This window comes from Pterocles gutturalis, unplaced genomic scaffold, assembly GCF_000699245.1.
Source record: "Pterocles gutturalis isolate BGI_N339 unplaced genomic scaffold, ASM69924v1 scaffold15137, whole genome shotgun sequence".
Lineage (NCBI taxonomy): Eukaryota > Metazoa > Chordata > Aves > Pterocliformes > Pteroclidae > Pterocles > Pterocles gutturalis.
In genome coordinates this window covers 86,060-110,212 of record NW_010110502.1, presented here as the reverse complement: position 1 = coordinate 110,212, position 24,153 = coordinate 86,060, and the positions used below count along the sequence as shown (strand labels likewise).

General features: G+C 36.8%; 1 protein-coding gene across 1 annotated transcript in view; it reads right to left on the bottom strand.

Annotated features, from left to right (window-relative positions):
- Window positions 1-1,488: 1,488 nt before the first annotated feature.
- The window catches only part of GPATCH2 (G patch domain containing 2), a 105,980-nt gene continuing 83,315 nt past the window's right edge, over window positions 1,489-24,153 (bottom strand). The window contains exons 8-9 of the mRNA XM_010073406.1: window positions 13,950-14,032; window positions 1,489-1,658 (exon numbers count right to left, since the gene is read on the bottom strand). Coding sequence (XP_010071708.1) covers window positions 1,489-1,658; window positions 13,950-14,032 — 253 coding nt within the window. The remainder of the gene's footprint in view (window positions 1,659-13,949; window positions 14,033-24,153) is intronic.

Sequence of the window (24,153 nt, the reverse complement as noted above, 5' to 3'; positions counted from 1 at the left end):
TAAAAACTCTTCTTAAAATTCATTACTATATTTCACAGTCACATGAAGGAAGCTGTGCTCTTTTTATTCTAAGGAAATATCTTTGCAAGTATCAGGAGGCATGTATTTTTCTCTGCAGTTCGGGAGCAAAGAAGGGGAGAGATCCCCCTCTTGGGGAAAAAAAAAAAAAAAAAAAGACTGGAGAATCAAATCCTGTTCCCTCTGCAGTCAGGGTAAATATTGCCAGCTACTACAGGGGTGGCAGGATTTTCTCCTTAGACCATCTGAACAACAGTTTCCTTCAGCCCTGTAAATTTAATTTTAAAGTGGAATTTGTTTTATACTGCAGACCAGTAAGTACCCTAGGAGCTTGATTGGTTGGTGCTTAATGAAATTGCTTCTGCTGACATTAGATACATTAGGATACTGATTAAAACACTTAATGATCCCTCTTGATTTTAAATTGCTGGCTTAGATTTGCAAGATGCCATCAAAGTATCTTTTTCCTTCCTTTCTTCCATCCTAATCCAGTGTCTCCTTGCCCTTTTTCTGTTCATGATCCTTAAAGGTTGTGGCATCAGTACGATCACAAGCCAAATGATAACACGATGTTGAACACTGCATTGTTTAAAATATGCCAAAATACAGAATATAAACACTGAAAGACAGTCATCTTCAAGATACAACTTCCTGGTTCAAAGCTTAAACTATTCCTACATGTGGAAACACTGAGGATTATTAATATAAAGGGAAATCCAAAGTCAGAATAAACGTTAACTTTTTAAAAATTGTTGCTGAAAAAAGATAACCCTATAAATGCAAAAACAAGTATAAAAGCTTTACTTTTGAGCTTGAATGTGGAAGACAGTGACACATTGCCAGATAATAGTGTTGGAATGGTATTCCTATGACAACAAAGCCATTTTTCATGCTCTTATACAAAATTGCATATCATATCGCCTTCCAGTGGGAAACTTGTATATCTTATGGGCAAAATGACAGCTTATCTTCAAATACTGTTAAACACTAGAAACACCAGGTTTGGAAACTTTGCCTGAAGAGGGGGAAAACACAATAGCTGCAAAAAGTTCCATTTTCCTTGACGAATCTTATCAGGATGCTCGAGATGAAATTATACTTACCCCCAAAAAATTGCTTATATACTAAAACCTGCTGTGTCAGAAGTTTTTAAGAAAAAAAGTGAATATACTGTATTTTAAGCTTAATACAAACTTTAAGACCACAGAAAATAAAAAAGTAGAAGTTTTTGTACATTTTAGCACCATTATAAAGTTAGACTCGAATGCCGGTTCTTGTCACCGTGGCTGTACCTTGCAGCTGGTGTAGCTAATGTGGAGCACACTGACCTCAGTGATCTTTGAGAGAAGAATAACAGGATTTGCTTATCACAACAAGTAAGTTTGCAATTTCTTTCTTTCTTTTTTTTTTTTTGTCTTTTAAAATTAATTTTGAGCTTTATTTTTATTGGGCAGTCAGAGTGCATTTCTGTCAGCTAAATCCAAGTCCGAGTCCTTTTGGGCGCTGGATGGCTCGTACGGGCTCTGCCATCCCTTTGCCGTCTGGTCCAAGGCCTGTCCCAGGGGTCCAGCCCATACTCTGAAGCATTCTGTTTCCAATGTTGTTTTCTGGGATTGGTTGGGTGTTTTCACCTACAAACCCTGAGATTAAAGAAACACACAGCATTAATCAGCACTGCCTGCCATGTGGAGAAGAGCAGGATAATCTCCCTTAAAGCTTTAAACCTTCTTATTCTCCTAATTCATCTAATAGGTTGCTAGAACAGGCTGTCTTTGCACATGTTGACCTCCTGACTGCATATGATTGTAAATAATACAGTCTTATGCTTTGCTTTATTTTTAAGGTTTTTAAAGACTTCCTCAGCTTTTAAGTACGACAAATATTGTCACAGATCTTTTCTATTCCAACACAGTGGATTTTACATAAGTCTCAAAGACCATGCATCGCTTGCAAAAGGCTACCAACACATCAGCAAGATTGCCTGAATTTCTTGTCCTATACAGTTACTAAGCCAAGGCACATCATAGTATCATGATCACCTTTCCATTCATTCTCACCAATATTTAACAATGCGCAAGATCTCTTTCAACAAAACACAATAAATCATTTATAATTAAACAATTACAGCTGCTACAGAAACAGTACAGATAAGTGGTCTTCTATTCTGAAATTCAACTACACCTTTACTCAGTTTCTCTTTTACTGAATGTTGCAATGTACATCCACTTTAATTTGGTATTTTCAATGCCATTAAGTGTTGGTTACACTTTTCTCTCCATACCATTGAGATCTTTGAGAAAAGCTGTGCACACACACTGCAGAAAAGATAATCAGGATCACAAGTATTAATATAACATTCATTTTTTTAATAACAGATTCTTTTTTTTTCCATGAGCACATCATGAAGTAACAAAGCTGTTTTTTTCCCTCATCAACCAAACTCCTCAAGCTAGAGTTTGGAGATGATGCATGGATAAGCCTTCCCACATATAACTGTCCTGCATGAGGGATACAAATGATATTTATTTCAAGAATCTGCAGTAAAACTTAGCAAGTTGCATCATATAAACCATTTTAAAAAGGGTTGAAGGCTTTGAAATAAAGAAACAAGTTGCAAGTAGGCGGTTGGATTTTGTTTTCTGCTTTGATCAACATCTCCCTCCCCCCTGACAACAGTACAAAAAAAATCCACCACGTGCTCAGCTTCAAATATTATCTGTTTAACTTTCTATTCTGGCCTGCTACTTTTTGAAAAATATTGTAGGAGATTACAGCTTTGTGTTTTTGAAGACTACAAAGTATTCAATCAAGAATTTACCATTGACAAGCAGCTGGCTCATCATTATATTAACTTCCTAAAGAAGAACAAGAAAAGTTGAATGTGCACCTCTGAAAAGCCTAATTTAACACACACACACATATATATATAAAGCAAAGCCCTACAAAGATAAAAGTTCAAAATGCAAGGTTAAAAACCTCATGATGACTGTGACAATGAATTTACAGCACCTTCAGCATTATCCACTAACTCTCAGTAAAACTCTGGCTACATAAAAGGTAGACAGCTTCCTAGTATCTCAGTTCCTGAGTCAAAGAAAAAGGGAAAGGCATTGAGAGACGGCGTCCTTTAACACAGGTTTGAAGCTGTGCTTAATGCCAGGCTTAAAATAAAGGCTTTTAAGTCAGCAGCCTCCAGTCCCCAAGAGGGTTCCTCTTGAACTGACCAGCACAAAATTCCACGTCCAAGACTTCCTTTCTTTTCAGCCCCCACAGGCAGAGGCAATTTTCATACAGACAAGTCCCTGACACTGCCTGGCATACACAACACAGGCTTTGCAAACTCCTTAGTTACACTTTCTAGCTCAAAATTTTTTTTAGAAAAGGCTACTGTTCAACAAAAGTTCCGGTAAACCTCACAGGTATAACCCTGGAAGCGTTTTTTGGTCCACTTTTCACAACAAGTGATGGTAAAGAAACAGGGCATCACTTCAATGAATGTCTGTGGAACAATTAAGGGAGCAACTTAAAAAGGAATAAAGACCCAACAGATCTGCCAAGCAGGAAAGAGCAAGGATAAGAGTATTTCATGACATCTAAGAATTGGAAATATTAAACCATTCATAACACTGCTGAGGCAAAGACCGCGGTGCTGCTGGAATGGCATGCAAGGCATAGCCTGAGACAATGGAAACAGCTTTTTTGTTAGTCTCTCTGGGGAGAAAACCCACGGACTGTTTCCTGTACCTTTCTGTATGAATTTCAGTTCTCAAGACAGCCAGGGCAACCTCACAAAAAAGAGGTAAGAAAGAACAATCTGTACCCTAACATGTTATTCAATAAACTGATGTTTCTATTTTTGGTATTTTTTTGAAGCAGCTCAACCTTTTTTTTTTTCCCTGTGACTGACAGGATAACTGGAATACTTTTTGTTTTTAAAGACACATTTGTATTTCTAGAATGTATGCTATAGCTGTTTTTCCCTCCACTGTACATACTTCTCTATCTCCTGTTAGAGAAGACTGAAACCTCCCCTGAAGAGCTCTGTTTTATTCTTATATGTCACCAGATTAAAAAAAAAAAAAAAGAAAAAGAAAGAGCAGAAACCACCATAAACTTGGCTTTACAACCCACTTTTGGGACAACAATCAAATAGCATACACTGTCCAAAGGATAATGTGTTTGGAGGCTTTGTATTGCAGCAAGATTAAGGAAAAACCAAAAATGCACCCAACTTGGCTATATTACTAATTGACTAATTACTTTTCTTTGCAAATTAGGTGAATATGGATAGCTTTTATTTTAACTGTGAAAAATATTTTTAAAAAGCAGGCCACTCTTACACTCTATTGTCACTTTTCATATAAATACTATCTGTATGTCTTTTATATTCCTGCAATTTTCACCCATAATTTGAAAATTTTATCTGTAATGCAACATATTTCACTTGAGTCAGAAGAATACAGATGGTGGTATTGCCCTCTCCCTCCATTCCATGACCAATCAGCAACAGGAAAAAAAAAATTGCATTGCTGATTGACTGCATGACAGGAGAGAGCTCTTAAAAATCATGCTACACTGTGTGCTATTCCCCTGACCCCCATTCCTGTGCTTTGGGCTTTTACTTTCTAATTAAAAACAGTAATTGTCCTTGCAATATTCATCTTCAAGTTCAGTTTTTAATTCATGCCTATGGCACTTCTTGGACTAGCCAGTGGGGCCTGTTAGAGAGAATGGTCCAAGCACATTGGCCCTGAAAACGGCTGCGCTACTTCTGGGATGTGTTCAGTCTCGACCCACCCAGGAGCAAGAGCAAAATCAACCCGATGCACCGTCCCCCAAAAAATAACTACGCAGAATCAGATTAAGAAAAAAAAAAAAAAAGCAGGGGTACATTTTTCTAAGTCCATTGCTGTAGGAGGCTTTGTGGGATTCCAGGAGTTATCAGGAAGCCTCTGTACTAATAATTTGTAGAAATCTCCTGTGCAGAGCCTTTTCTTTCTGCAGACTAAAAATGTTTTTAGCAACTGTAACAGCTTGGTTTCTGATCTACCAGATGAATAGTCTGCACGTAGAAGTGGCTGCCATTACACAAGTGAGGAGCAAACACTGAGGAACAATAACTTGCTTGAAAAGAGAACGGTAAAATACCCTCACTTACGCTCCTTCTCTTTGCAACACTGCCAACTAAAATAAAAAAAAAGGCCAGTCCTCAAACCTTTGTGCATATGAACAGAGACACTTCAAGGTCTACACATATTATATGACCTTACATACACAGAATATGGAACCTATGAGTAGAAAGGGGAAAAACTGGGAAGGGGAAACCAAAACGCTCATCACATTTATTTAATTTTGGTATGATATTTATGATGGCAGTAAAGGCAAGTTTCAATGAAAAACAAAGTTATGTAATTTTTTCTTAACAGCTGTTGAGACAGGTATGTCCTGGTTAAACAGTACACTAGCATTCAGTGCCATACCCTTGATTTTACAGTGATTGCCATGAATTAATTTAATTCCATCTGTAAGCTAAAATCAGATCAGAGGTCTAATGCTGCTGCAGGCTCCACATCTGTTTAATCATTTTTGGATACAACAGCTTGCAAAAGTTCAGGTTTTAAATTTGCTTCATATTTAAGAAACAATGTTACACCAGTGTACAGCATCTAAACAAATGAGCCTATGCAGAGTTTTGATCTGACAGATCCATTTTATTTCCAAAATGCTTTGAAAAAAACTTAAAAGCTCACCAATTAAGTTATCATTTATTACAGAATAATAAAGGAACTGCGACCCCATAAACCACTATTGTGACAATTTTTTTTGTATGGTCCAATTGCTGGATAAGACTAACATCAAGCACGTTTGGTTTATCCTGGGGTGAATAAAATCAGAATACAGCCAGGTTCAATCCCTTAAATAACCCTCACTTAAGAAAATGTTGTTGAAAAAAAATTTTTTTTTTCTCCCCAGTTGTAAGAAACAAATGAAGGCATATTGAAGTAATTTAATCTCTGGCCACTGAATTATTTTGATGTTAATAAACCAGTTTTTTAAACCATTCTGAGAAAATGACACTGTACATAAATCTAGTCTTGGCCTTTCATCTTTCTTTCATATGATTAAGACTTGTGAGCACAACAGCAATGCCTTTGCAGAGCATACCACAACTATTATTTCCTCTTCTATCGCTCTCAGCAGCCTTAAATCCTTTAAATCCTTTCCTAGAAGGATCTCTTTTTGCTTGGGTAATTTTTGCAATACATGGCCTGCTAACCCTTACCCCCTACCCTGGATCTCACTTATGTCTATCACAGCAGAGTCAGTCTTCCTACCTCAAATCTTCCACAGAGCATTGTGGATGGTAATTCACTTGCGTAATTGGCTCAAGAGATGAAAATCTTGTATCTGCCTCTCTTAGCCACTAATCTATCCAGCTGACTGCAAGCCTAATTGGCAGCTTGTTTAGTAATTTGGCTCCTAAAGTGTTGTATTGATGTTGGATAAACAGCCAATGGAAGGAGAAACGATACATGCTGCTTCACTTTAAAAGCTAGTGCACTTTCCCCCTCATTTTCTGAAAGCATTTAATATTCCATCTATTCTTTTTCTTTTCTGACTCCTCACTAGACAGATGAGCTCAGAACAGTAGGGACTGATCCTGATACACAAGACAATTTTACAAGGAATGTAATCAGAAGAATACATTGCTGTAGTGTGTCTTTTTATGCCAGCTCTCTCGAGCTAGAAAAATGGGAATCAGACTGCCTAGATGTTTACATTTCTAAAACCGTTTTGGATAATTGACAGTCAGCATCATGAGCATAGCTGACAGTCATACTGTGATTTTCAAAATCAGTACCTGCAGTGGTTTTCAAAATCCAGTATACTATGGCTGGATATCTTTTAAAAAAAAAAGCAGTTCCGAAAATGCCATATTATTTAGCTGAATATCTGAGATTGCACTTTCATACGGGATTTTTATATATCCTTCACGTCGAGTTATCTAGGACTGTGTCTAAAAAATAACGTTAGAATGATTATAGTTCAGGTGAGTCTGCTTGCACTGTGTTTTATTCTAGCCAGTAGAGAGAAATACAGCAGAGAGGATAGAGCTGTAACTTCAGTAGGTGTTGGAAACCTCCATATTTGCCCAGCATCCACAACAGAGCTTTGTTACCACCCACACTGCCATGGTTTCATTCCTAACGCCCCACTGCAAGGGGTAATTGCTGCATAATTGCGGCATGGGTAAATGCATTCTTTCTTGCAGCATAGACTCTAGATTTAAATCCCTTTTCAACCCTCCTGAATACATAAGCATAAATCCACACACTAATGAAAACTGAGACACTGAACTTTAGGTTCAACTGGTCATCCAGTATCATAGATCACCTGGAACTGGATTTGCTCTTGTCCTTCCATGCTTTATTGGACTACACTCTGTGTAAAGTGTAACTTCTCACCCATTCAGTCTTTATTACTACTAAAATTGGCTGGAAAGAGTTGGAATTATTAGATTTCGATTTATCCCTCTGTCAGGGGAATCTTTTGAATACCCAGGATTGTATACTTGGGTCCAAAGGGAGTCAGTTTTACGCTTTGTCTTGCAGACAGTCACTGGACGACATTTTTGAAGCAGAATTCTCACTAAGGACCATTCCCAAGTTCTGCTCAAACCCCTCAAAACTTGGCAAAATCACTCCCTTCTGACAAGCATTCCCTGACTTTTCAAAAAGTCTTGTAACCTTACACTGAAATCCACAGGGAAAGAATTTAAATTAACGTAATACTCTGCAAACGTACAGCATGGTTATTGTTAATTTCAGCACAAAATTTGAGGATTAAACTGATATTAGGACTACGCACATTACAGTAGCTCTATCTGACCCTAGCACAAATTGGGATGGATTGCCAAGATACTGGAGGTAAAGTTTCACTTCTGTTGCCTACTCTTTGCCTATGTGGTTGGAGTAGTATCTTTATCAAATTATTTTAATTTAAAAATGAAGATTAAGTCATTAAAACTAGGCAAATACATCTGCATATCGTTTACTACATGCTAAATAACCATTTGCCTATTTATTTACACAGACAATGCTCACTGTGATCCCTCTATCAGTAATGAAGGCATCAGAATGTAAATCTTAGTTATTACATTAACATTGGCAGTGTCAGTATATGGGTTGAAAAGGATCTACAGATACCTGTTATCAGAAACTTTTCCACCAATAGCAAAAGATTTTAGAGAAAGACAGAAAACAGAAATCCAAACCTGCCTGCACTGAAAACCTGACCAAAGAATTTTATATTCTCACATGATGAAAATATTGCCTCATATCTTGAGCAGTTATTTTTATTCCTCTGAAGTGGCAAAAACCTGTATAAACCTATTAGGTTTATGCATAGGCCTCCTTCCTTATTCAAAAAGTAAATCACATGCTTGCAAACCTTTAAGAAAAGTGATTTTTGCATAATATACAGCCTATTTGCAGCAGTGCTCCCTGTTCCCTCAGAAGAGAGAAAAACTAGTCACCACCATCCCAGGTTATTGGGAAGAGCTGGGATAAGAAGTTACACTGACTGGGGAAAAAACTACATGTATTTCTTCCTTGTGTATTTTAACTCCCAAACCTCCTCTGGTTAACAAAAGTCCTTTGGTATTACCAACCTAAAACAGGCTGACAGAAATATCAAGTACCGCTTTTATTGGTTGAGTTCTAGCAAAACTGCACAATGTACATCAGACCATCTGAAAAAGGTGATGGTTCTAACAAACTGGTTCTAAAATGCAGATGCCTCCTCTCTGTGGGGAACCCCTTTATTGTGGTACCTGGTGGAGAACGAGCAGAACTTGCAGAGCACGTAACGGACCTGGAGGATGAGTCTCCATACCAACACCTCTTGCTTTCATGGAAAGCTGTTCCTCAAGCCTGCAACTGTCTAATAAGACATACCTTTGGAACTTGAAAAAAAGGATCTGGTTTGGCCTTTTTTGAGCAGAAATTTCTTATATATTAAGGATGCTCTCACTGCTGATATTCTCTGTTAAGCTGGTTTATGATTCTTGAAAGTCCAAAAATATCCATAGAATCATAGAATATCTCCAGTTGGAAGGGACCCATAGGGATCAAGTCCAACTCCCAGTGGAGGCAATTTGAATGCTTTCCACAATCAGAAAGAAACAGCTACCTTAGGAGATACTCCCAGAGTAATTCAGGGGATTATTTTTGAACCTTCCACGTTTCAGAAGATGACAGCATTTAGAAAAGCCAAGTACAGTCTTCTTGTACCAACCTGAAGGTTTCTTATTGACTATATATATATAGGCTGAAGAACATGGTCTTCTCTCTAGATCACATGAAATCCATCAACAAATTCTCAGTATAAGCTTGGTTCTTGTCACATTGCGGACCTTTTCTTCTGAAGTTTGTTACTGAACTCATCTCCTTACTCTGGTGTGAAGGGGCCCTGCCTGAACCAATGACCTCAAGCTCAATATGAAAACTCTTTGCTCTGAAGGGACAGCTGTTTCCAATATTGGATGGCAGTCTGCGATCATTTAATTTCTGAACTGATTTAGTGAGACAATATAGTAGGAGAAAAAAAGAAACAAAGTAGTCCCTAAAATTTAATCTGCTGCAGAAACCAACCACCCAAAAAAGAGTATCCATAGGCAGGAGAACTGAGCAGATACGCTGTATATGCCAGAAAGGACTTTGGTAGACTAAGGATAAGAACTAGTGCAATGCAATAAGGGAAAGTGTTCACAACACATGCCAATGTTGTATTGCCCTGTGAAAAGGGCTTCCTGTTTAGGGAGTTGTACATTTAGTAGGTAGAAAAGCAGTGAACCAAGCTAAAAAGAAAGGAGGCATACAACAGTTTTCTAGAGTTTTGGAAATTTACTGCCAGTTCATCCAAGTACACAAAAGTCTCTGCAACTATCTCACTAAGCTGACCTTCACCACAAACTTAGCCTCAGCCACCCCTGTTATCACAGTGTAATCACAATCTTTTTCAAATCATCATTTTGGTACTGCAGATATTCCGGTCTGATTTTTAATCACTGACATATTAAGCATCAGCAAAATAGTTTGCTTAGCTGTTCCATTGGCAATTTTTTAAAAGGAATGAAAACATGTACCCTTTTGATTACCTTGTTAAAGTGAGTCATGATGGCATTATAGCAGTGCTCAGTATTTCTGCTGTAATTAAGAATCTGTCATATTTTTCATTAAAACACATTCTTTAAAATGAGACTTTCAACTTGGTCATTTCAATCAGCACCAGCCTGAAGTGTAGCATGCAATGTGCCAACTAGATAAAGAAAATGACGTCTGAAATTTGCTTTTGCAAAATATAAGTATTAAAGGGCCCATAACATGCACAATAATTTATATATTTTAGATGTACATTCTCTGTATTTTAACTACAAACAGCTTTCTCTTTTTAAAATTAGTTTTTGCAGGTTTTCACCACTGCTCCAGACTGTAAACCAATGGTATGTAAACATCAGAGCAAAAAGATTGTTGCCAAATAGAAATGACTATTTACAAAGCCCACAAGCAAAACCTTTATTTTTGTTCTGAATGAAACTTTCTACATTCTGTAAATTATTAGCATCCTGCAGATGTGAAGCAGAATTTGATGATTTTCCCCAACATTTAAGATGTAGATGTTTCTTATTAACAAAAAAAGAAGAAATAGAATCTAAAAGGTATTGGGGATTTAACAGGAGCTGAGAAAAAAGCTTGTACAGAAGACAACAGAGTCAATAGGAAAGGAATTGATGTAAATGCATATTCAGTGTACAAACACGGCATTCAAAATTCTGTAGCATCTACTGGTTTGATATGAAATTTAAAATAGGTAATCTAAGACTGAAATTACTGTAAACTTTCCCAATGCACGTGTTTCAAGTAGTAACAACACTTTGCAGAGCATGTTTTTTGTCTTGCATACAAATTATTTTTTCTTATTGTTTTGTTATTGGTTTAATTAATACTGGAACCAGTTTTGGTAGGGCTATTTCCATGATAATGTATTGGTTTGTCTAAGAAGTTCTTATAAAAACTTGAGGGCACTGTATTGCTGCAATGAAATACGTCAGGGTGTCATAAGAAATAGCTCCACCACTCAGGTAAAGAAATTATAGGAAGCAAACAATTTTTACTAGTATCTTGTTTTAGTTGATAAACTAATTAAGTGTTTAAGGTCAGTAACACACAGATTGGGCTCTATCAAGCATCCACAAACCAGAAAATGTATCTTAGTAAAAAAGGCAGAATAGGACAATCCTGTCTCAGTACTGTCAGCTCCTAACAATCCATACCTATATTATCTACCGCTTTCTTCACTGCTTTTCAACACAGCTTTTCTACACCTTTGCAATTTACATTTTTGAAACTACAAAACGCTCCATGTTGCTCATACTTTCTTGCTTCAATAGTTTCTCATTGCCACACAAGTAAATCTACACCCTTTGTTACCAAGATACACAAACCTATTGGTATGTGACTTTGACTCAAGGCTGAGAACAGGCCATAAACTTAGAAATCAATATCTAACTCTATCAATATTCATTTTACTTTTTCAATACAAAATACAAAGGTGAAAGAGCAGTAAATAAGCTGGAGTACTGAAATAAATTGGGTGTTCTTGTCACAATTAATAAATGTTTAACCAATAACACTGCTTGCTACAGAAGTCTATGGCTTTGTAAGATGTCTGAAAGTAGCAGGTGCTACCCTTGTGAGACTCAGAACCAGAGAACACCTTTGGATACTTCATTAGGATCACCAGTCATTCTCTTCAGTACTACTGAACCTAAGCATATACATGACCATTTTCAACACTGCAGAGTTCCACAAGAATTAATCTACCAAGGTAATTTATTCAAAAAAATGCAGACAAGAATTTTGAAAACACTTTTTTCAATCATTGGCTCATGTTAGATGAAACTTTACTAATTTGCAGCACATACAGCTCAAGAAAACATTTGCAGTTAACGACTCATTTATAGACAGCCTTTTGGGTTTTGCTATAATGTTAAATACAGACAGTTGTTAACATAATGCTTCTTTTCATTTCCAACTTTTGTTCATGTAAATATAAAATTCTAGTGCTTTCTTAAAAGAAAAAACTTACAAATTCTTCTATATAAAACTGAGTCATTCTGTCCCTATATCATAGCCAACTAAAACTACTGAAAGGAGAATAATCAAATAGTGATCTTTCATTTCAATCCGAATTTCCAAATATATTTCCATTCTAAAAGGAAACCTTGTTTCTTTCATAAAATGGTATGAAACACGGACAAAGACAAACAAAGAAGGCCTGTGACAGATAAACAATAACTTAGCTGTGGGAAGGTTAACCTTTGTGAAAGCTGTAACAATTTATAGTGTTATACATTATCTACACATATGTACAAGTTTACTCAAAGTTTAATAAAGTTTCTATTTCCTTAAAAATTTACAATGATGAAACGCAGAAAAAAACCTTTTAAGACCACAGAAAAATTCTCAATCCTCTTGCCCAGAACAAAATTGAAAATATTACCTTGAACCTGAAGAGAAAAACCCCACATATTAGTTAAAAGGTAACTCATATGATCCCTTTATCCACCATTATTCTGTCACTCTCTGTGTCAAGGCAAATTCTGGGGGCAGAACAACCTCTAAAATTGTGAATATATAGATACGTACCATTCAATGAGCACATAACATATTTGCCTTAGTATCAAAATATTGGCTTTGCAAAGTTATGCAGAGGAGCCAGCTTGTAAAATAAAATACTGAACGCTGAAAGCCCAAGGTAAAATGAATAATAAAATGAATTTCATGATACTTCATACCCTCCTAGTAGAAAATGACATCCTCTAGTATTTGCAAGTTGTGAAGTGAAAATCACCTTGTAGAAATAATTATATTATTCTCTCTCCAGCCATTAAGTATTTTTCTCTCTCACTTCACATATGTTCAGAGTCTTACAAGCTGACCCATACATTCTCTTTTTCCATACTGTTGCCACTAAGGTGCTTTAATAACATTTTTAATATTATTCTTGGTCTGTTTCTGCCACTGAGGTTTGAAACAAAGAACTTTCAGGAGGGGGAATTCAGTTGGAATACAAATATTAGGCTTCTCTGAAGACATCCATTTAGAATATATTTGAAGAACTGCATGTATTGCATATACTGCTATAGTAATCAGTACATGACTAGGACATGCAATCCAGATTTCCATATTAGCAATATATAACAAGTCTCACACAGGCACACACACACAATCTAATCCTTCCAGTATGCACATATATAATTAATACAAACTGATGAGACTCCTATAAATCACTGCTAAGTATTGAAAAAGTCATTTCACAGCTGTGACATCAGCAAAATGCATCCAATGGTTGTGACCTCGCATCTGTAAAAATCTTTCAGAAAAGTGCTTGCGAGTGCTTCCTATTTAATCTACAGCACTAATTTTAAAGCTGTTTCACAGCCTTATTTCCACATTTTCAATTGTTTGCCCAAGAATTTACATCCTATCTTTGTTTCGCAGGATATTTACAGTATTCATATGCATTCCTCACAGAATAAAGATACCTCATGTCTTCTACCTTGTAACGCTTGAACAGACATAAGCAGTAATCTTTACCGTCTGTGATTCTCAGTATACGAACAAAGATTTATTCTCTTTAAAGAAGTGCTGTGCTACAAAGGACTAGAAAATGGAAATGTTTGAGGGAGAATTAAGAGAGCCTGTTTATTTCTTAGTCTCTGTTAATAAATAAGGATAGCACATATCTGAAGTTATATGGATAGTTACTGAATTTATCAAGCATTTCCCCAGGTCACTGACCTACTGCTTTGTATTTAGAGATTTAACATCTTGTGTTTTGTGTTCTGTCCCAGGGAAATTGGTTACCTGTGGGTCCTGGCAGGGGAGCAGCTTTCCTTCTCCGTTTGATGTCTCCCATGCACAATGATCCTAAATGTACACTGGTTTGCCTGCAAGTAATTATAGGAGAAAACGATTAACAAAGGAAGAAAACCACCACATAAATACGCAGTTTGTATAATCTGAACCTATATCAAAACATTCTCAACCAAGATGAAGCTGCACAGTCTAGCCACCAATCTTGTTTATATCAAAGCATAATTATGTTTGTTGACAAGCGCTCAGTATCTAAATGCAGCATCATAAATTGTTACTGGAATGAATAATATAACGGGAATGCTTTTTAATTTTCAAAACTGGCAATCTTTCTAGCTCAACATAAAACAAAAACACTGTTGGCTCCTGACAGGAAAATAGCTAAGATTAATTATCTAAAGAGATCACAATACTGCTGGTAGGTTTTCAATTGGCTAGTAACGCCTGACTGTCAGAAAAACATTTATTACATGAAAAGTATTAGAATTTTTTTTTTTTTTTAAAGATGAAGAATGAATGAGAAAACATGAAATGGTAAACTCTTCAAAGGTACATGAAATAAACTTGTAGCACACCAATTTGTCCTATTCTAATTCACTGGCAAGTTGTGAGAATGATAACACAGAAGCACAGTATCCGGTATACTCATTAAACAATTACGGGCTTACACTTGGAGACTGGAAAATTGGTGGAGCTGCAGAGGATGGCAAACAAGCAAATCTTATTGCATCAAAGCCAGCTATTACAAGTCAGGTACCACCGAAAAGGGTAAATTTGGAATTTCCAAATATTAAATTTTGGAATATAAAAGACAATTATAGTTATTTTTCTTAAAGTAATGCACAGTGCCTGTAGAATGGAATATATGAAGCCAGGATTTTTTTGGGAAGAACTAGAACAGAACAGGGGAAAGGCAGTAATTTCTAAACTCCACAATTTTAATGTGTTTCCATAAATGTTACTGAGAACTGTGACTCTTACCACAGAAGTGTAGTGAATTTTAATAAATTTACAAGCTGAGAATTGCATCTCACAGTCTACTGTAGCATAGTAACACCTCACCTGCAGGACCTGGCTTCAGTGAGGATATATAACTTATCCTTTACTGCATTTATCAACTTTTTAAAGCTGTGTTGCTTCTAAATGAATAACAAACGATGACCATGTGCAATCCTCTACATACTTTTTTGAAGAAGATAAATTTAACAAGTACTATGATGCTTTCATTTAAATAGTAAAATATTCCAAGAAATTTTTTACAGAGAAGTGCACTCTAGCTTCACCTCCTAGTGAACTCCTATTTCAACACTTATTTCATGATCTTTCTTTTAAAAGAGAAGTTTTCTTTTGCAATTCCAAGTTGAAATTGCATCCTATTTTAACATCCATAGATTGAACAGAGTCGAACTAGTATATTAAAACAGTGGTAAATTTCAGTTCTGAATTTAGAAATAAAACAAGTGTAACCTTTCCAGAAATGATTGTACAATAAGGAAGATAAATAATTACATACAATATGGGGAAACAATTATTAGAGAAAAAATATTTAAGAGATTTATATAGCATCGATATTAAACATGCAGAATAAATTGTGTGGTAAATTATATGTTAAACAGTGTGCAAGTCTCCCTTTTCTCTTCCGAATGAAAAAGAGAGATAGTCTCCAGGAATACAAGTAGGATGAAAGATAAAAATTAATAAAGTCAGGCAGTTGAACCTGAAGACCTGAGCTACAGCAGTAACAGCTAGCAGTGTTTGAGTTATTTTACCCAGAATTGATTATCTGTTACACTACATTGAGATATCTAGATTATTGATCTGTAAGATTATGGTACTGGGGTCTCCCCACTTTTCCTCCAGGCACACCGAATGGAGTTGCAACAAATAACACTAAGTAAGGACTACTTTGTTATTGTTGTCACCCTTCATGTAGAACATAGCAGTTACTTTTTAATTTAAAATCAATGAACGTCTGAAAGGCAGCCTTGTTCCTTCAGCATAAATGAATCATTCGCCTTTGCGGAGCACAACAACCCCATCACCAGCCAAGGTGAGAATGGGTTTTTCTTTGTTGTTGTGGAAAACTCTATACGCCACAAATAAATAACAATATGCTAGAGCACCAATTAAGCTTTGACAAACCCAGTTGTATGGCCACTAACATCAAACATTAAGCTAACCTGTGATTCTAAAGCATCATTTGCTTTCACCAGGTCTTAACATTTGATATGCCCTGTCGATGCAGATACCAGCAAAACAAAGCTGGTTGTCTTTTTTTTTTTTTTTTTTCTTTCTTAAGAGGAAGAGACAAGAACTATCAGTGCTCTGGAACTGGCAGGTTAGACAAAATGAAGTATTATTCTGAAGCTGCACAGTACATTTTGAAATGCTTGTAATGGGGGTATTATTAAGTGGGAAGAACTCTGACCCTCAATCAGGCTAAGTTCAGCATTATGTTTCTTAGCATTAAATCAGAAGAGCAGAGATTACAGAAGGGAAGAAAGCTATTTGCCTGACTTCTCTCTACTTACCCCTAGCCTGCTTCCAGCTATCATTTATAAATAGTGCTCTGGAGGGAAGCTAGGCATTTTATTAGGGAAAAAATAAAACTTGTTAAGACCACCTTGCCTGAAAACTTGGCTTTTGACGTGCTGGTGACAGGGACTGGAGCAAGCAGTGTCAAATGGAATAATTTTTAAGGAAAGACAACAGGAACTTGTCGCCTCATTGTATGCATTTACAAATAGAGGCTTTTCAGAGTATTAGGCCTAGTTAAAGCTGCCCTCTGGATAAAAAGTGTTCCCAAGCAGCCTCAGACAAGCTTGGGAGACAAACAGATGTGACTATGGTCCCTGGCGTTTGGCAAGAACACTCACTGTCAACAAGAAAAATATGAGCATGGACAGGGCATCAGCTGCACCGCGGCCGAGCAGGCCTGCAAGTGTCACAGCAGCGGCAAACTTGTGGCAGAGGGAAATCAGAGGGCTGCAAAAGCCAGGCTGGTGTGAACTTACACGAGCATGCCAAGATTTTTTTTGTTGTTGTTGTGTCATGCCTCAACGTATTAAACAAAAACTCTGGAAAAGCCACTGTCAATTTTCATTCGTTTTTCCTCCTGTGCACAGTGTTTAGATTCTCCTTTCTACGTGGTAAAGATGAGACCAAAAATGAAGACAGACTGGGAAAGGCAGTAACACCAGAAAAGCTCTTGAAATAATAAAGAAGCACAATAAAAAGTAGTTTTGATACAGTAAATACTTTTATCAAAACCATGACATGTAAAGTGATTGACAAGCATCTACGCATTCTTGTGATGAACATTCACTCAGACAGGAATTTTGTTATCTCCTTCTCAAATAGCTGCAGTCTCCCTGCCATTTCTTTTTTTCAAGGTAATTCCCCTGTACTATGGTAACATGCCTAGAATTGGCACTTTAAACCCTCCAAACATTTCTATCCATGCCTACACAATGCAACCTATTTTCCTGTAATTTTCATAGCTCAATAAGCAAATACATTTGTTGAGTTTCTTTTCTCCTGTTACACACATTCACCTCTCCACGACATTAGGCTATGCCAAATTTTTATCTACCCTGACCTTTGCAGGCAATGGACCACTTGGTTACATTCCCCAGATAAACATCTATTCTGTAGGGGAACCTATAGCTGCACTGCTTTAACTGCAACCCACCTTCTGAGCAACTGAATGCACAAAGTGGTTCTCAACTCTTTCACCGGTAGTTACAACCTTTGCTGCTATTGGAGTTCTAAATTCACCAGTCCAGTCACTGAGAAGGATAATACAATAAAATGGGTGGAGAAAAGTAGATGTTCCTGAACATGAGTTCTAGCTCTCTGGTTTGTTACATACTTCTATAAGTCACAATCATGCCATGCGTAAAAAACCCAAAACAAAACCCCCAAACCTCACCAAAATGCAACCTTCCCGCCCTTTCCCAAATTAAAAACCCCCCTATTCAAATTCAGTAATTGTTCCACAGTCTCTTCAGAAAGATGCAATGAAGACGGTGTTACATAGCAGGTAGCTTCATATGCCCCAGTACAATGGCCAAAACTAGCGAGATTGTCCTGTCACTTGGGGGAACTCTGGGTACTACTGTATTAAAGAAAAAATGTTTGCGTGTTTAGTTTGTGTACTGTAATTGTGGCGATGGTACATCATTGAAGGCAAACTTAATTTTGTCCCTTAGTATATTTAATGTCAAACCACTTAACAGATGATACTACATTACTGAGTTTATTTGTAAGTAACAAAGGCGATGGTTTTACGTTCTGCTCATGTCAAAAATGCATAAAAGTACTTATTACTAACAAAAGCAGATGTGGGACAATCTGTATTTTTTTGTTTAATGGTATTTATTAAATTTCTATTCTCTAACTTGGAAAAATCCTATGCTGCATACTATTATGATGCAATAATGTTTTCAAGAAGCCTGATTTCTACATCATAATTAAGATGAATCAGTAATGATCAATACTTGCCTACCTGTTATATTCCAATTAACACCTCTCTCACCTGAGGAACAAATCCACACTAAATAGTGACACACTGTTTTTTTTTTTCTGCAGATGGCTGTAGAACTCTGCAACTTTATCATTACTGAATGCTTCAGCTAATATAGAGGCTTGATAAAAGTTTGTAAGTGAACATATTTCACAAGATATTACAATAAGGCAAGAGCTGATTGATTTGCATTTTAGAAGGAACTTAAGAGAATTATTTTGAAGGGGAAATCTAACTGAAACTGTCAGTTCTCACTCTTAAAACATAGATACAACACAGATATGAATGGGGGTATGACTGAAGAGAGAACACAGTGAGGACCACGACTCAGTTTAAGCTTGAAATGACTGCACAATTTCTTATAAACAGAAACTGAGTAGGGAGTGTGGGAAGCAATGTTCACAGCAGCAGCTAAAAATGAAAAAACAGAGCTCACAATTGTGTAACAGAGAAGCAAGCCAACAAAGTGATTAAAAAACCCAAATGTGTGGAACAGCTCAACTTTACAAAAACCAAAAAATAATCTGAGCAAAGCTCCCATTATTCAAGTTCATTTTACAGAAAAATATCACAGAAATGGTTCTCATACCCTTACACAGAATGGACCTGTAGTACAGATTATCTCATTTCTTACATGGCTTAAAATGCAGACACTGCTCTATCTGGTGGCCAATGGAAGTCCATCCATTAGCAGTGCTTCAATAAGAGAGCCTGCATGACCAACTCTTACTGTACCTTCTGAAATCTCCACAAGTGGCAGACAACGGTTTCAAGAGCATTTGAGTCCATGGAACAATTTATGATCAGTTTAGAGGTAAACACCATTAAAAAACTGTTATAGATGTATTTCTGAATGCCCAGTCACACTATTAGCTAATTAGATAAGATGAACACAGAATTCTACACTTACATTTGACTGTGTCTCCAGAAGTATGGCCTTAATCATAAGGTATCCTGTCAAATACCAGCTGCAAATTTGGGAACAAATATACCTAGGTATAACGAATACTTTTAATCTTTACCTCTGGCATGTATCTCGATATAGCCACAGAAAAAGATGCATGATGATTTCATAATATTACACTTAAAAATGCAATGCACATTTATTTTTCAGAAAAAAAAGATAAGAAAAACAATGGCTAAGGAATTTTATAAGGAAAGATTTCCTCTTTCCCCTGTAGCAAGTGGCTTGGTCAAAACACAGATGCAGCCTCCATTTTGAACGCCCAGAGAAAAGTACCATATGCAGTAACGTATGTGCTCCTTGGACAATTAGAGAGGGATGGCTCCTTGTTCATTCTGAAGAAGGCACCTACACTCTTTTGTAAAATATGTATAGTGCTTGTGCACTCCCAGTAGATGCACAGGACACTACTGGGAGGTCAATATTTCTGAGAAGTAGATGAAGACAGATAAGAATGAACAAGAAAGTTGCTTCAACAATGAAGACTTAGACTCCACATCTTAGTATTATGGTATAGGGCAATGCTGAAAAGCAATCCAGTAAGGTTTTGTTAAGAACTTTTGAGACAAACCTCAGTCAGTACAAATCTACCTGACTTTAGGTCAAATCAATGTCTGAAATGTTTTGTTATTCATCACAGAAACACGCCTCAAGCATGTGTGCCTGATGGCAATCCAGACAGTCAGTGTAATAAATGCCCCAGTGCTCACCACAGTCTACAGCAAAGCTACTCTGACAGCTGCATTCCTGGGGGACAGTTCCTCACCTGAGCCTCTTTTTTCAGAGAAAAACCACATTTGATAATAGGACAATGAGATCATATTCTCAGGCTGTACATGAGGTCTACCTCTACTTCCATCAAACCCTCTCAGGGAATTAGAAGGAGTTCAGAGCTTTTATGGAACCTGCAAAAGCAGCATGGATGATATGCAGTATCAGGAGACACATTCCCAGCAGTTAGAAACTTAATCTTGTTTTATAGTTTGCTTGATTTTGCTTTTAATATGTGAAATAATTCACAAATTCATACATATTTCCTCATGCTAACTCTCTGGAGTTTGCAGAAAAGACCACCCCCACCCCTCCCAACACCAGTGTTGACAGTGTTGAAAGGACTTCTCTCTTGGCTAGGAGTGGTAGATGAATACTGCTGCAAATTAGTCTTGTCTGCAAAATACATTAAAAGCCTTTACAAAAACTTTTCATTCAGTGCTAAAGAAATGGCAATATAACAATGAAATACAATGTATATGCAGCATACATATTAATTTTTAATGCTTATGAAAATGAATACATATTTCTTCTTGGTATCACTTTCCTCAGACATCATCCAGGTGGAATTAGTTCCACACTTCATTCCTCCACATCCTTTACAAGCAGTAAAGCTTTTCTTCAGACTCATCTAAAGAAAGACATCATCTATGCAACAGATTGCTTCATCTGCCTCCACAAGTGTGAAAAACATTACATTAACCACAAGTACTCTGCACCTTATTGATTAGGAGGGACCTTAAAGATCATCTAGTTCCAACCCCCCTGCCATGGGCAGGGACACCTCCCACCAGCCCAGGTTGCTCAAAGCCTCATCCAGCCTGGCCTTGAACCCCTCCAGGGATGGGGCATCCACAGCTTCTCTGGGCAACCTGGGCCACTGCCTCACCACCCTCACAGTAAATAATTTCTTCCTAATATCTAATCTCAATCTCCCCTCTTTCAGCTTAAAGCTGTTACCCCTTGTCCTGTCACTACACTCCCTGATCAGAAGTCCCTCCCCATCTCTCCTGTAGCCCCCTCCTCCCCAGAGCCTTCTCTTCTCCAGGCTGAACAACCCCACCTCTCTCAGCCTGTCCTCATAGGGGAGGTGCTTTGGCCCTCTCATCACTTTTGTGACCCTCCTCTGGACTTCCTCCAACAGGTCCATATCCTTCCTATGTTGGAGGCCCTTTTATTAAATCTTAAACAGATGTGACAAAACCATGCAACTCTATCAAACTCCTCTCATACTATGGCAATCTGTTCACAACATAACTTTAAACATAAGGGTGATGTACCTATATTATTCAAAGTCCTAGTGCAATACTATTATGAGAAGAATAGAATCTTCCCCTGGCCACATTACATTATCTCATCACCTAATACTATGTCCTAATATGTTCCTTTCTGTTATCTTTTTCAGCACGTTAAGTGTCATTCAGACACAGTAGTCCAAATTTTTCCTGAGCTTTACAAATCTACACAACCAACTCCACACTGGAATAATTTTAGCCAACACAATGGAAAATAAAAACTTACAGCAATATGCATGTTTTGACACCCATCTCAAGTCACTTATACACTTTATTTGTGAACTGAGTGTCTAGAAAAAAATCCTGTAGTAGAGGCCTACTGTCCTCAGAAAGGATAATGCATTGTTTTTTCTTGTTTCTAATTAGTAATTTAAGCATATGTTCAGCATTTAACTCTAAATGTTTGCCTTTTCCCCAAGCTCTAAGACAGCTGTCCAAGATGTGAATGCCAGAAAACATTTAAATATCAACATCTGTTGAATTATGTTAATTTAGTGTAATATAATTGGGCATGAGTTGGAATTGATCAAAAGTATATGAATTACACAAAGGCAAATCCAAACCAATATCCTGGTGTACAAACAAGCCACCAAGGAACACTGAGGGAATAAAACCAAAAAATCCACTTGTGTTAAAAATTAAACAGCTAAAACCTACAGTTTTCTTCAACAAATGACATGATTCCACATTTTCAAGAAAGGAAATTAATATTTATACTCACAATATAAATTTTATATAAATTGAGAATATTTCTAAATATTTTTCAAAAGCAAATTCCATTATTGTTTTATGTCAAGCAACACCTGTTAAAAATTAATAATACTCATGTGTGTGTAAAGGTGAAATGTAGTTAGAAAATAAGTTGCAGTAATGGAATACCATCCTGTGACAGGACAATATTGTTTCAAAAATTCTAAAGCAAATATTCTTTTGTTTCTTCTTCATATTGTGACGACATTGTTGATATCCAAGAGATATGGGCCCTGACCCAGCTCTGAAATGATTTGGGAAATATCTTTATTATGACTTGAATAATAACCATTGGCTTGAACAGACACTTCCACAGAAAGACTCGACAGCTTACTTAGCTACACTATTTCTTACAGCTATTTCTAGACACATATTTGTTCAATAAGTATGACATTCACTACATAAAGTCAGTGCAGGACAAATCTATTTTTGTGAAAAGATTTTAAAAACCACATCCTACCTATACGGTTCTGAATTATGCTAATACAGAGTCAGGTTAAATTACTTCAAAGATTAGCACCATATTTAAAATCTTTTACTTCTAGAACAAGTACAGAGCAAGAACCAACACTATAAAAATTCACAAATATCTTATACAGTAGCTTAGAAATGGAACAAGAAAAATGTTTTATCAGGTTGGAAACACTCAACCTGTATATCATTTTCTTTCTTTACCTCTGTGCCGGGAAGGTGAGCAAGCATGGCCAACTGGAATGAATTTGGTCCACTATTAGAGACCAATAATTCAACTAATGTAGGTAAACAGCCAACACAATGGTTGTTTTGTCATCAGTCATTCAGACCTAGATCTGGACCAGTGATCCAGTAGCTTTTTGTTACCTCACAAACACTACGGTCAGTCCTCATCCGACTGCCTTCCAATCGATTCCAAGCAAAGGAGAGCTCTGCAGCCGGATCCCAGCATAATTCTCCTTCGTCCCTTCTGCTTCCCCATTTTTAACCCTATGCTTGAGAAACAACTTTTCAAACAATCTGTCTGGGCAAGCTAGTACAGTTATAATGCAGTCAATAATCTGACAAACAAAGGTATAGTTGTGTGAAAGGCAGGATGAGGAGGGGAAAAAAATATTACCAGAGCTAAGACTGAACATAAAGCAAATATTTCCTAACACTCTGCCCATTCCTCTCGGTAACTGTCATGCCACTCCATTAGGTACAAGGGGTTTGCATGTGTGGGACGGAATGCAAAATTTGACTTTCTAATAACAAAAGAGAGCAGGTAAAAGAAAGTTAAAGAAACATTGACTTTTTTACTTGTCCTTTTTAGTTTCAAAATTCTTTAATAGCAAAAACTTCACTGAGGTTCCTCCTGCTCTACATTAATATTAAGTAATATTATAACTTCTAAAAATATATAAATAAGTTTGGCAAAACAAATTCACAAATCCAAAAATGAGGAGGCTGAATAGCATCCTCTTCTTCCCTTTGGCTAGAGCAGTTATGGTACAGTAGTTTCCAGATAGGCTGAAATGTATTATTATAATAAATGATCATAGTTCAAAACATTAACAAAGAAAATCAACGTGAAGATTCTACCTAATTTGAAACAAACTACTCAAATTTTCTTCTAAACTCTTTCACTCCTTACACAAAACTACAGTCTGGATAGAAGTCAGTGTGCCTAGTCCTCAGAATTTTAGTGGATGTGCATCAGTGGATGCTGCTTTGTGTATGTGAGATTCAGGGGTCCCTCCAAGCTTAGTAGGAACTCAATGTAAAAACTGCACAAACTGTTTAATTTACAATAAGAACAGAAAAACAAAATGCAAAATGACCTTTTCTGATTGTGATGTTTCTTAACAAAAGTTAAACAGTTTGTGGAACTACAGTGCAAGTTAGCAGGCTTAGCTCCTGCTCAGACCTTAAACA